Below are 12,519 nucleotides of genomic sequence, written 5' to 3'. Positions count from 1 at the left end.
GTGCTTGTTTTATTTTGCTGCACAGATAGTCCATTGTGGTTTAGATTTAAGCTCACATGGATTTCATTTCATTTTCATTCAAATAAAATGGAGTAATTTTTTTATCCTTGATCTTGTTGCTTGTTAAGTAAGAAAATGCTTATTCACGTATATAAGAAGTTGGCAAGTACCAACAAAATATTCATGTTCATTGCAGTTTACTCTTCTTTCATAAAATTAGAACTTTCGTAGGGGCAGATCAGCAGTAAATTTCATCCTGAATATACCATCATACTACACTGACCAAATTCTTCAAAGTAAAGTTCTCAGGCTGAGTAGAAGGTTCAGAGAAAGGATTCCTCAACACAACTTGAATTGAATTGAAAAGGAGGGAGAAGTACCATTAAGTTTTGTTCTGCCATTTTTCCAGGTGGCTTTCAATAAAATTTGAAACGTATTGATATTCTTCACTCTGAGCCCAGACAAGCAAAGGAAACATTTTTGAGATTTCTTTCAAAGATTATTTCCTCTTAAATCCACTTACATTTATTATTATCCTTGTTGTTTTTTTACTTAGAAAATGACAAGAATGTTATAGTGTAGTAAGAGAGAATTGGGGCTTCCCAGGTGGCTCACTGGTAAAGAATCTGCCTTCCAAGCAAGTTTGATCCCTGGGCTGGGAATATCCTCTGGAGAAGGAAATGGCAGCCACTCCAGTATTCTTGGGTGGGAAATCCCATGGACAGAGGAGCCTGATGGTCTACAGTCCGTGGGGTTGCAAAGAGTCAGGCATGACTTAGGGACTAAATAACAACAACAAAGAAAGAATTAATTTAAAATGAGTGCATTATAATTCTGGTAGATGTGCTCAGTCATTCAGTGGAGTCCAACTCTTTGCAGCCCCGTAGGCTGTAGTCCGTCAGGCTCCTATGCCCATGGAATTTTCCAGACAATACTGGAGTGGGGTGCCATTGCCTACTTCGGGGGTCTTCCCGAACCCGTGTCCCTGTGTATCCTGCATTGGCAGGCAGGTTCTTACCACTAGCACCACCTGGGAAGCCCTGTAATTCTGGATACCTATGCTGGAGTTGATCAAGCTAGCTTCTTTCTATTCTGGTTTAATGCAAGACAGCTGTGCTCCTGGAGTGATTTGGAATATTTCTCATTGTTTTCTGATGTATTTTATGTGCTAGCTTGCTCATGTTTTAGGATAACTACTGAGTTTTTTATTTTTAACTTTTCTGTTGCTTTTTTTGTACTCACATCTACTTGTATCTTGGGAGAACTGAGTGATGTGTCAAACTGCTGCTTCTAGCATTGTCCTGTATGTGTCCATGATGTTTTTCTACATTGCCTAGAATGGAAAACACTACCAAATTGTAAGCCAAAGGTGCCTTTTTGAGGCTCTGCATCCATGCTATGAAAAACCACTAAGCATATACAATTGTTTCTCACAGCACTCCTTAGCTCTAGGATTTATATAGCTTTTTTTTTTTTTGGTTTAGAAAAGGACTTTAAGTGCAGTCTTTCCAAGAGGCCAGGAAACAGTTGTTAAGGTCCTTTCCTGTCTCATAATTCCAAAACCTTTCATGTCACTGTTGTACTAATGACTTCCTGATCTAAATCATCTTCTTGTTAAAGCAAAAAAAAAAAAAAAAACCACTCTTTGTACCTGTTGGAAGTAGAATTTTAGTTAAATTTCAACTCTTTCATCTTCATCTCAGAGTAAGATGAAGCAGAAAGTAATTTTGAGAGAGTATTTTAATCAAAAGATTCTATGGCAGCATCTACAGAGACTATTTTTTAAGCCTAAGCAGGGAAGGACAGTGCATTCAAAAGTACTTGGATTTTATCTCTAGCTGAATAAACTCCCATTTAAAAGCTTCTTAGAGTCATATAGTGTTAAACATGGAAAGAACTTTGAATAGGAAACTGGAGACCAGAAGCATTAATAATTTGCTGTATTAATTAGTAGCTAAGTTAGAACTTAGCTTCAGAATACAAACTTTATTATGATTAATTGCAGGAGTTGTCAGAACCAGAAATATGAATGCATAAAATATATGTAGATGTACAGAATGTGTGTTAATCACCTTTTTATGTAATCGTTAAGTCTTTCGGTCAACAGTAGGCTGTTAGTAGTTAAGTTTCGGGGAAGTCAAAATTATACATGTATCTTTGGTGGAAGGTGGCACCCATGATCCCCACACTATTCCCATAATTGAGCCCCTCAGTGATTAAAGTTTTAAGTCAGATTTTTAAAATAGCATTTTTCAAAAGCTAACCTAGAAAATTTAGGGTGATGTGCAAAATTAAGCTCTTCTTTTTACTGTATGTGGTCTTCAGGGAAGGAGAGTCTGTGTTGTGAGTGTTCTGGCTTGCTATTGCCAAAATTGTTTTTTGATGGACCACTCCAGTCATGTGACTAGGTAGCAGCATTGATGATTGTTTACTAGTGCATGATGTTTGGTCCTACAGATGTCTTTTTCAGTTAGTTCCTTTATCACCCCAGGCAAGTCCTTCCCTATTCCCATTTTTTTTTTTTTGGACCAGAACATGTGATACATGTACTGCTGTGATTATCTGTAACCTCTGAGGCACTGGTACAGACTGTGAATGGATTTATTTTATTATGTGGATAAACAGGATCTCTTGACTGCTTTTTAGAATTTACCCAAATTGCCAAAACTAAAGATAAAGGATGTAATTATATAAAGAAAAAAAGTTAGCTGAAATATCAGGGAACTCTTACTACTTAGATTTATCCAGAACTAAGCATTAATATATAAAGCACTTAGCGTAGATAGTTGATGATTTTAAAAAAAAGAATATTAATAAGTACATGAAAAAGTAGGAGAAATTATCTGTGGTTTTCCTTTAGCAAATAATAATATCTATTGGTTTACATATATAAATATGCAGTGCCTTTAAAAAGAATGTATGTAGTCACTTTGTTCTGAAGCACATAATGTACATAATGATGGAAATTCAAAATGATATCCTGTTGGGAATTCCCTGGTAGTCCAGTGATTAGGACTTGATGCTTTTGCTTCCAGAGTCAGGGTTCAATCTCTGGTAGGGGAACTAAGATCCTACAAGCCTTGAGGTGTGGCCAAAACCAAACCAACCAATGTACCAAACAACAACAAAAAAAGAAAATGATATCCTGTAATATATTTATTTTTCTATATCTTCCATTTAAAATTTAAAGTTACCATTAACAAGTCTAGATTCTGGTACAAGGTTAGCTAATTAGATGTGAAATCTTTCATATGTCTTCACTACTCTGATTTTCATTTTTTGTAAAAATAAAAGTGAAGGTATCTATTGGTGAAAAAATAAATTGAACTGAGTAACTTTTAAAGATTTTATTGGTTTATTCAGTGATTCATGAATTGGGCAGCATCCCATTTAGCAGATAGAAGGGAGCTTTGAGGGGCTGTACAAAATGAAAGACTTTAAGCAGAAGGAGGCAGGGAAAGGAAGTTGTGTTAGCTGGAAGTGGGTTAGTTATGGCAAAGTGACTTTCCTTTAGGAGATTGCAGGGTCTTTCAGGCAGATTACCTCACTCACGATGACCAGGTGATTTCTGACTCCCTAGTTTTAAGATTCTGTTTCTGGGAGAAGCCAAAACTGTAATTAATTTTTGCTTTGATGACACGGGACTTAGCATAAGTGACTCCCATTTTGTGTTTGTTGTCTTGTTTTTAATACTAGCAACTATAAAATATGAAAATTACATGCACTAGCAGGTGTTCATACTTAGAGATCTTCAAATGACAATTTTTAGTTGAATATTTGCTTATGTTGGTTAAGATCTACACATTTTACCTTGATTTAGAGTTTTGTCGTCTTTTCTCCTAAGATCTCAGTGGTTCAATAGCACCCCCAGATGTCAAGTTAAACCTTGGTGGAGATTTTATCAAAGAATCTACAGCCACAACATTTCTGAGACAAAGAGGATATGGCTGGCTTTTGGAAGTTGAAGATGATGACCCTGAAGATAACAAGCCACTCCTGTATGTAAAAATAATATATATTTTTTGGATTTTAGAGCTGGTCTGTGAAATGATTATATTCTTTCATGTTATTTAAGACAGGTATGGAAAACCTTAACCTTTTTGGTCAAAAGTTTTAGCTAATTTCAGTTTTGCTAGTACATTTGACCTTTGAACTACTGAGGTTTGAACTGTGTAGGTCTACTTATACATGGATTATTTTCAGCACTTGTACTGGAAAATTTTTTTGAGATTTGTAGTAGTGCAAAAAAAACTCGCAGGTGAACTGTGTAGCCTAGAAATATCATGAATGCATAAAATATAGATGTGCAGAATATGTGTTAATCAACTTTTTATGTAATTGCTAAGTCTTCTGGTCAACAGTAGGCTATTAGCAGTTAAGTTTTGGGGGAGTCACAATTATACATGTATCTTTGATGGAGGGTGGCACCCATAATCCCCACACTGTTCAAGGTCACCTGTAATTAGTAAAACTGGAATAATGAATAATATTTTTAACTCATTGAAAGTTACGTTTAAGACAAATTAAGAATTCCCAAAAGATTACCTCTCCAAACTCTCTCCCATATAGCAATTCTCAAGCTACCCCTGGGAGGACTACAGGGATAGTTTCACCTTCTTCATAGTACTTGAAGATTTTTAAGCGATTATGTATCCCTTGAGCTCCCAGGTGACGCTAGTAGTAAAGAACTCCCCTGCCAATTGCAGGAGATGTAAGAGACATTCAATCCCTAGGTTGGGAAGATCCCCTGGAGGAGGGCATGGCAACTCACTCTAGTTTTCTTGCCTGGAGAATCCCCATGGACGGAGGAGCCTGGCGGGCTGTAGTCCATAGGGTCGCAGAGTCAGACACGACTGAAGCAACTTAGCACATGTAAAGAATCAATAGCATGCATATGTATCACTTAGGGGGGGGAAAGTGAAGAATTTAACAGTTTGGAAAGAAGAACCTGCTGCTGCTGCTAAGTTGCTTCAGTCGTGTCTGACTCTGTGCTACCCCACAGATGGCAGCTCGCCAGGCTCCTCTATCCCTGGGGTTCTCCAGGCAAGAATACTGGAGTGGTTTGCCATTTACCTCTCCAATGCATGCATGCATGCTAAGTTGCTTCAGTTGTGTCCGACTCTGTGCGACCCATTGGACAGCAGCCCACCAGGCTCCTCTGCCCACGGGATTCTCTTGACAAGAATACTGGAGTGGGTTGCTATTTCCTTCTCCCCTAAGAACAACCTATAGCATTGTAAAATCAAGGCATTACCAGGTTATTCTCTGTAGTAATTATTGGTAGATCAAGTACTAAGAACATTCTGTTTCTTAATGTTAATATACTGAATTTCATCAAATCTAAGATGTTATAGATTATAAGATGCAGTTATTTTACAGTTATTAATAAAAGAGAAAAAGTGGCTAAGACAGCATAAAGCTAGAACATTAAAGGGCTATCTTATCTCCTTATTGTAAGGATAAAGGAGAAATGATCAGTCATGCAAAAAGAGAAACCAAGGAAGTTTGCTTGTCTGTTTGGCACTGGGTGAAGTGTTGGAAGAAAAAGTTCCTATGAGAATATAGACTTGCAGACTATGGTTCCAAAAATTCTCAAGAGAAGAATTTTATTTAAAGTCTCAAATTGGTAGTGCCTGGAGGAGACTGGCAAAAGGAAAAGCAGATCTTGGAAGCACTTGGCCTCACGCCAGACTGACAACAATTGTTAAGACACCAGCTATTGTGAGATGTATCCCAACTTTAGAGATGTTGAAAATGTACATCTTGGAAATGTACTTCAAATGCAAATGTTTTGTTGACCTGTGGAGACTACTGTTATATTTAAACTTTTCTTAAATTCTTTTACAACTGGCTCAGTATTCAAAAGTATGTGCCTTCTAAGAATTCTCATTTTAAAATTATAGGGAAGAATTGGATATTGATCTAAAGGATATTTACTACAAAATTCGGTGTGTTTTGATGCCAATGCCATCACTTGGTTTTAATAGACAAGTGGTGAGAGACAATCCTGACTTCTGGGGTCCTCTGGCTGTTGTTCTTTTCTTTTCCATGATATCATTATATGGACAGTTTAGGGTAAGTACATCTTCCTTTACACAAATTCTAAATAGTTTAGAGTTTTAAAATTTAAAATAACAAATATTAACTGTAGTACTTCATTATGTTTGAAAAATGCTATAGCTTTACCCATTATTTCTCACTTTTCCATCCCTACAACTGTTCTTAAATAAGTGGGAGGTTCCTTGGATTAATGGCTTGCAAACTGTTCTACATCATCATTCACATGAAAAGTATTAGTATTTATATGGCAAATGGGTAAGTGGTTGGGACTGTTCCCAGCTGCCCATGCCCTTTCTGGTTTTCCATAAGAATAAATAATTGAAAAAAACAATACTCATGTTTTTACCTTTTATTCATTTTTAGTTCTGTTTTTTAAAATAAACATTTTAATGATGACAGGAATTCCATCAGTATTTGTTTTTACCATGTCCCATTCTCAGAGGCCTTATCTGTATCATCAAAACACAGTATATACACATCACTCCCTCATCTTTAGTTTAAGGCTTTAGGGGAGTAAAAAATAATTCTTTATCACAGAGTGATTTGGAAATAAATTAGTTTCCTTTTGTTCTATAATACATTTCTGTAAGTTTAGTGACTTAATGCAGATTTATTCTTTGACAGTTCTCAAAGTCAGAAGTCCAAGCTGAGTGTTAAAGGGCTAGAATCAAAATGTCCGCAGGGCTGGTTCCTCTGGAGGCTCCAGGACAGTCTGTTGCTTGCCTCTTTCCAAGTCAGAGGCTGCAGCGTTGCTGGACTTCTGGTTGCATCACTGCAGTCTCCATTGTCACATTGCCTTCACTGCTGTAGTCAGATATCCTTCTGCCTCCTTTCCTAAAGGACATTTGTGATTAAATTTGTGCTTGCTTGATAATTCAGAGTATTCTCTCCATAGCAGAATCCTTAATGTTATGGAACACTAGTCCTATTAATATTTACCTTGGATCAATTTATATCAAGTATTATGTTGCAGACAAGCACCATTGAAGAAGTTGAATGGAGGTTCTGGTCTCTTGCCTACCACCAACCCTTCATGCAGAGCATCTCTAAGTGAATTTTAGCTATATAATCTTTCATTTGAATGCAGGGTTCTGAGGCTAAAAACAGAAAATTCTTACCTCCATAGAATGTTTCTTAACTTGAATTTGTTTAATATTTTCTCATGCTGGATTGAGGTAATACATTTCTGGCAGGAATATCAAAGAAGTGACATTGTGCCCTTCTCTACATACTATTAGGCATTACATGATGCTGATATGTCTTATTCCTGGTGCTGTTATTGTTGATCACTTGGTAAGGCAAGGGGGTGGTATCTGCCCAATTCCTCCACTGTAAAGTTGCTATTTTTCCCTTTTTAATATAATAAATGTCTTGTGGAGATACTTTGTGACTAGGCAAGCACTCTGTTTCTCATCAAATTTTAGCCCACTAATTTTAGCTTCTATTGATGGCTCTTCTTTCAATAATTATTACTATATTGTTTACTGAATATGATTTTCCTCCTTTCTTCCACATGGATTTATTAGTATTCTCTTTGGAACAGCTATTCTTTCTTTGTCATTACTTTCTTATCTTTGTTAGTATAGACAGATACTTTACTTTGTGGACTGTCAGTTCAATTCAGTTCAGTTCAGTCGCTCAGTCGTGTGTCCGACTCTTTGCGACCCCATGAATTGCAGAACACCAGGCCTCCTTGTCCATCACCAACTCCCAGAGTTCATTCAAATTCACCATCCATCGAGTCGGTGATACCATCCAGCCATCTCATCCATGTCATCTCCTTCTCCTCCTGCCCCCAATCCCTCCCAGCATCAGAGTCTTTTCCAGTGAGTCAACTCTTCGCATGAGGTGGCCAAAGTACTGGAGTTTCAGCTTTAGCATCATTCCTTCCAAAGAACACCCAGGACTGATCTCCTTCAGAATGGATTGGTTGGATCTCCTTGCAGTCCAAGGGACTCTCAAGAGTCTTCTCCAACACCACAGTTCAAACGCATCAATTCTTCGGCACTCAGCCTTATTCACAGTCCAACTCTCATATTCATACATGACCACTGGAAAAACCATAGGCTTGACTAGACGGACCTTTATTGGCAAAGTAATGTCTCTGCTTTTAAATATGCTATCTAGGTTGGTCATAACTTTCCTTCCAAGGAGTAAACGACCTTTAATTTCATGGCTGCAGTCACCATCTGCAGTGATTTTGGAGCCCCCCAAAATAAAGTCAGCCACTGTTTTCACTGTTTCCCCATCTATTTGCCATGAAGTGATGGGACCAGATGCCATATCTTAGTTTTCTGAATGTTGAGCTTTAAGCCAACTTTTTCACTCTCCTCTTTCACTTTCATCAAGAGGCATTTTTTAGTTCCTCTTCACTTTATGCCACAAGGGTGGTGTCATCTGCATATCTGAGGTTATTGATATTTCTCCTGGCAATCTTGATTCCAGCTTGTGCTTTATCCAGCCCAGCGTTTCTCATGATGTACTCTGCATAGAAGTTAAATAAACAGGATGACAATATACAGCCTTGCTGCTGCTGCTAAGTCACTTCAGTCGTGTCCGACTCTGTGCGACCCCGTACAGCCTTGACGTACTCCTTTCTTTTCCTATTTGGACCCAGTCTGTTGTTCCACGTCCAGTTCTAACTGTTGCTTCCTGACCTGCGTATAGGTTTCTCAAGAGGCAGGTCAGGTGGTCTGGTATTCCCGTCTCTTTCAGAATTTTCCACAGTTTACTGTGATCCATACAGTCAAAGGTTTGGCATAGTCAGTAAAGCAGAAATAAATATTTTCTGGAACTCTCTTGCTTTTTCAGTGATGCAGCGGATGTTGGCAATTTGATCTGTGGTTCCTCTGCCTTTTCTAAAACTAGCTTGAACATCTGGAAGTTCACGGTTCACGTATTGCTGAAGCCTGGCTTGGAGAATTTTGAGCATTACTTTCCTAACGTGATATAAGTGCAATTGTGTGGTAGTTTGAGCATTCTTTGGGATTGCCTTTCTTTGGGATTGGAATGAAAACTGACCTTTTCCAGTCCTGTGGCCACTGCTGAGTTCTCCAAATTTGCTAACATATTGAGTGCAGCACTTTCATAGCATCATCTTTCAGGATTTGAAATAGCTCAACTGGAATTCCATCACCTCCATTAGCTTTGTTTGTAGTGATGCTTTCTAAGGCCCACTTGACTTCACATTCCAGGATGTCTGGCTCACCATTGTGATTATCTGGGTCATGAAACTCTTTTTTGTATAGTTCTTCTGAGTATTCTTGCCACCTCTTCTTAATATCTTCTACTTCTGTTAGGTCCGTACCATTTCTGTCCTTTATCAAGCCCATCCTTGCATGAAATGTTCCCTTGGTATCTCTAATTTTCTTGAAGAGATCTCTAGTCTTTCCCATTCTGTTGTTTTCCTCTAATTCTTTGCATTGATCACTGAGGAAGGCTTTCTTATCTCTTCTTGCTATTCTTTGGAACTCTGGATTCAGATGCTTATATCTTTCCTTTTCTCCTTTGCTTTTCGCCTCTTCTTTTCACAGCTATTTGTAAGGCCTCCCCAGACAGCCATTTGCTTTTTTGCATTTCTTTTCCATGGGGATGGTCTTGATCCCTGTCTCCTGTACAGTGTCACGAACCTCTATCCATAGTTCATCAGGCACTCTAGGTACAACCTAAATCAAATCCCTTATGATTATGGACTACAATCCAGTATAATCATGTATTTTATTGCTTAGATTGTTGCAGTTTTAGCTACTGGAAGCTCCTTCAGCTTAGCTTTGGTATCCTTTTGACATATTCCCGTCCTTTTTTGAGTGCTTCCTTTCTTCTTGACTCCACAGTGGATTCTGGACTCATCTTTCATTTTCCCTGTCCCAGCCCTGGAATCAGTCATTTCCCTAGGGAATCCTAGTTCCTTTTATAGGGGAATATTTAGAAACCAGTAAGTGTCTGGGTTTCCCAGATGGCATTAGTGGTAAAGAATCCACCTGCCAGTGCAGGAGATGTAAGAGACGTGGGTTCGGTCCCTGTGTCGGGAAGATCCTCTGGAAAAGGAAATGGCAACTCATGTCTGGAAAATCCAGTGGGCAGTAGAGCCTGATGGGCTACAAGTCCATGGGGTCGCAAAGAATCTGACACGACTAAGGACACACATCATGCACCATAACTGGGCAGTTAGTCTTCTTACGTTGCTACCGGGTATCTTTATTTCTAGACCCCCTCAAGCAGATAGAACTTGGACATATATGCATGTATCATTATTATGTCAAGTCTCAAGAGTTAAAATTGTCTGAAGTGTTGTCCACATTCTATTACTTGGATAAATGTGTAATTAATGTAAATTTTAGAGACCTCCTGAGATTAGTAACTTGTTTCACAGATAAATTTACCATGTAGAATGCTGTAAAGCAGGAGTTGAGAGTCAACACTTTGCTCTCTTTTTGCAGTCATCTTTTATCATAGATCTTAAAATACTGAGGTTTCCTTAAGTAACTGATCATTGCCAAATTTTCAGTTTGGATGTAAAATTATATATTATATTCTTATTAGGTTTTGGGAAGATACCTGGGAACCCAAACTTCCTATGACCTAAAGTCAGTGATACCAAAATACCTTATATGGTAGAGAATTGAGCTCATGGGAAATTTTCAGCTTATTTGGTAACACAGATATTAATTGCACGAATTTTTTTCTCTTAAGGTGGTCTCATGGATTATAACCATTTGGATATTTGGTTCACTAACGATTTTCTTACTGGCTAGAGTTCTTGGTGGAGAAGTAAGTAGTTAATTTTGAAAATAGTCTTTGTTTTTTATGGTAAGCTTTATTTTTGATATTGCAGATACTATTAGTAACTATGTTCATTATAATTATTTGTTGCCCCAGAACTGCTTTTAATTTATGCTGCTTCTTTCAAGGTGACCTATATATTAGTATTATTTATACTCTACATGTTATGAGAAAGAGGAAAGAAAAAATCCTATCATTTATAAATAACTTAGAGCTTTATAGGGAAGCATACAGTTTATTCTCTATTTAGTCCTCAGACTTTTGATCTCAGGTCCATAGAGCTTATTGCCAAATTCAGACTTAAACTGAAGAAGGTAGAGAAAACCACTAGACCATTCAGGTATGCCCTAAATCAAATCCCTTATGATTATATGGTGGAAGTGAGAAATAGATTTAAGGGGCTAGATCTGATAGACAGAGTGCCTGATGAACTACGATGGAGTTTCGTGACATTGTTCAGGAAACAGGGATCAAGACCTTTCCCAAGAAAAAGAAATGCAAAAAACCAAAATGGCTGTCTGAGGAAGTCCTACAAATAGCTGTGAAAAGAAGAGAAGCAAAAAGGAAATATATACCCATTTGAATGCAGAGTTCCAAAGAATAGCAAGGAGAGATAAGAAAGCCTTAGTGATCAATGGAAAGAATTAGAGGAAAATAATAGAATGGAAAAGACTAGATCTCTTCAAGAAAATTAGATATCCCAAGGGAAAATTTCATACAAAGATGAGGTCAATAAATGACAGAAGTGGTATGGACCTAACAGAAGCAGAAGATATTGAGAAGAGGTGGCAAGAATACACAGAAGAACTGTACGAAGAGGATCTTCATGACCCAGATAATCATGATGGTGTGATCACTCACCTAGAGCCAGACATCCTGGAATGTGAGGTCAAATGGGCCTTAGGAAGCATCACTAGGAGCAAAGCTAGTGGAGGTGATGGAATTCCAGGTGAGCTATTTCAAATCCTGAAAGATGATGCTGTGAAAGTGCTGCACTCAATATGGCAGCAAATTTGGAAACTTGGCAGTGGCCACAGGACTGGAAAAGGTCAGTTTTCACTCCAATCCCAAAGAAAAGCAGTGCTGAAGAATGCTCACACTACTGCATAATTGCACTCATCTCACAACGCTAGCCGGCTGCCGTCTATGGGGTCGCACAGTCAGACATGACTGAAGCAACTTAGCAGCAGCAGCAGCAGCACACGCTAGGAAAGTAATGCTCAAAATTCTCTAAGCCAGGCTTCAACAGTACTTGAACCGTGAACTTCCAGATGTTCAAGCTGGTTTTAGAAAAGGCAGAGGAACCAGAGATCAAATTGCCAACATCCGCTGGATCATCGAAAAAGCCTGAGAGTTCCAGAAGAACATCTATTTCTGCTTTATTGACTATGCCAAAGCCTTTGACTGTATGGATCACAACAAACTGTGGAAAACTCTGAAAGAGATGGGAATACCAGACCTCTTAAGAAACCTGTATGCAGGTCAGGAAGCAACAGTTAGAACTGGACATGGAACAACAGACTGGGTCCAAATAGGAAAAGGAATACATCAAGGCTGTATGTTGTCACCCTGCTTATTTAACTTATATGCAGAGCACATCATGAGAAATGCTGGGCTGCATGAAACACAAGCTGGAATCAAGATTGCCGGGAGAAATATCAATAACCTCAGATATGC

The 12,519-nt window shown here is 38.3% G+C and overlaps 1 protein-coding gene across 1 annotated transcript in view; it reads left to right on the top strand.

Annotated features, from left to right (window-relative positions):
• The window catches only part of YIPF4 (Yip1 domain family member 4), a 42,113-nt gene that overhangs the window by 13,611 nt on the left and 15,983 nt on the right, over positions 1-12,519 (top strand). The window contains exons 2-4 of the mRNA XM_004006037.6: positions 3,845-3,998; positions 5,904-6,075; positions 10,753-10,830. Of these exons, the coding sequence (XP_004006086.1) occupies positions 3,845-3,998; positions 5,904-6,075; positions 10,753-10,830 (404 nt within the window). The remainder of the gene's footprint in view (positions 1-3,844; positions 3,999-5,903; positions 6,076-10,752; positions 10,831-12,519) is intronic.

Source organism: Ovis aries, chromosome 3 (genome assembly GCF_016772045.2).
Source record: "Ovis aries strain OAR_USU_Benz2616 breed Rambouillet chromosome 3, ARS-UI_Ramb_v3.0, whole genome shotgun sequence".
NCBI classification, from domain to species: Eukaryota; Metazoa; Chordata; class Mammalia; order Artiodactyla; family Bovidae; genus Ovis; species Ovis aries.
Note: the sequence above shows the minus strand (reverse complement) of the source record. Positions and strands in the feature narration are given on the sequence as shown.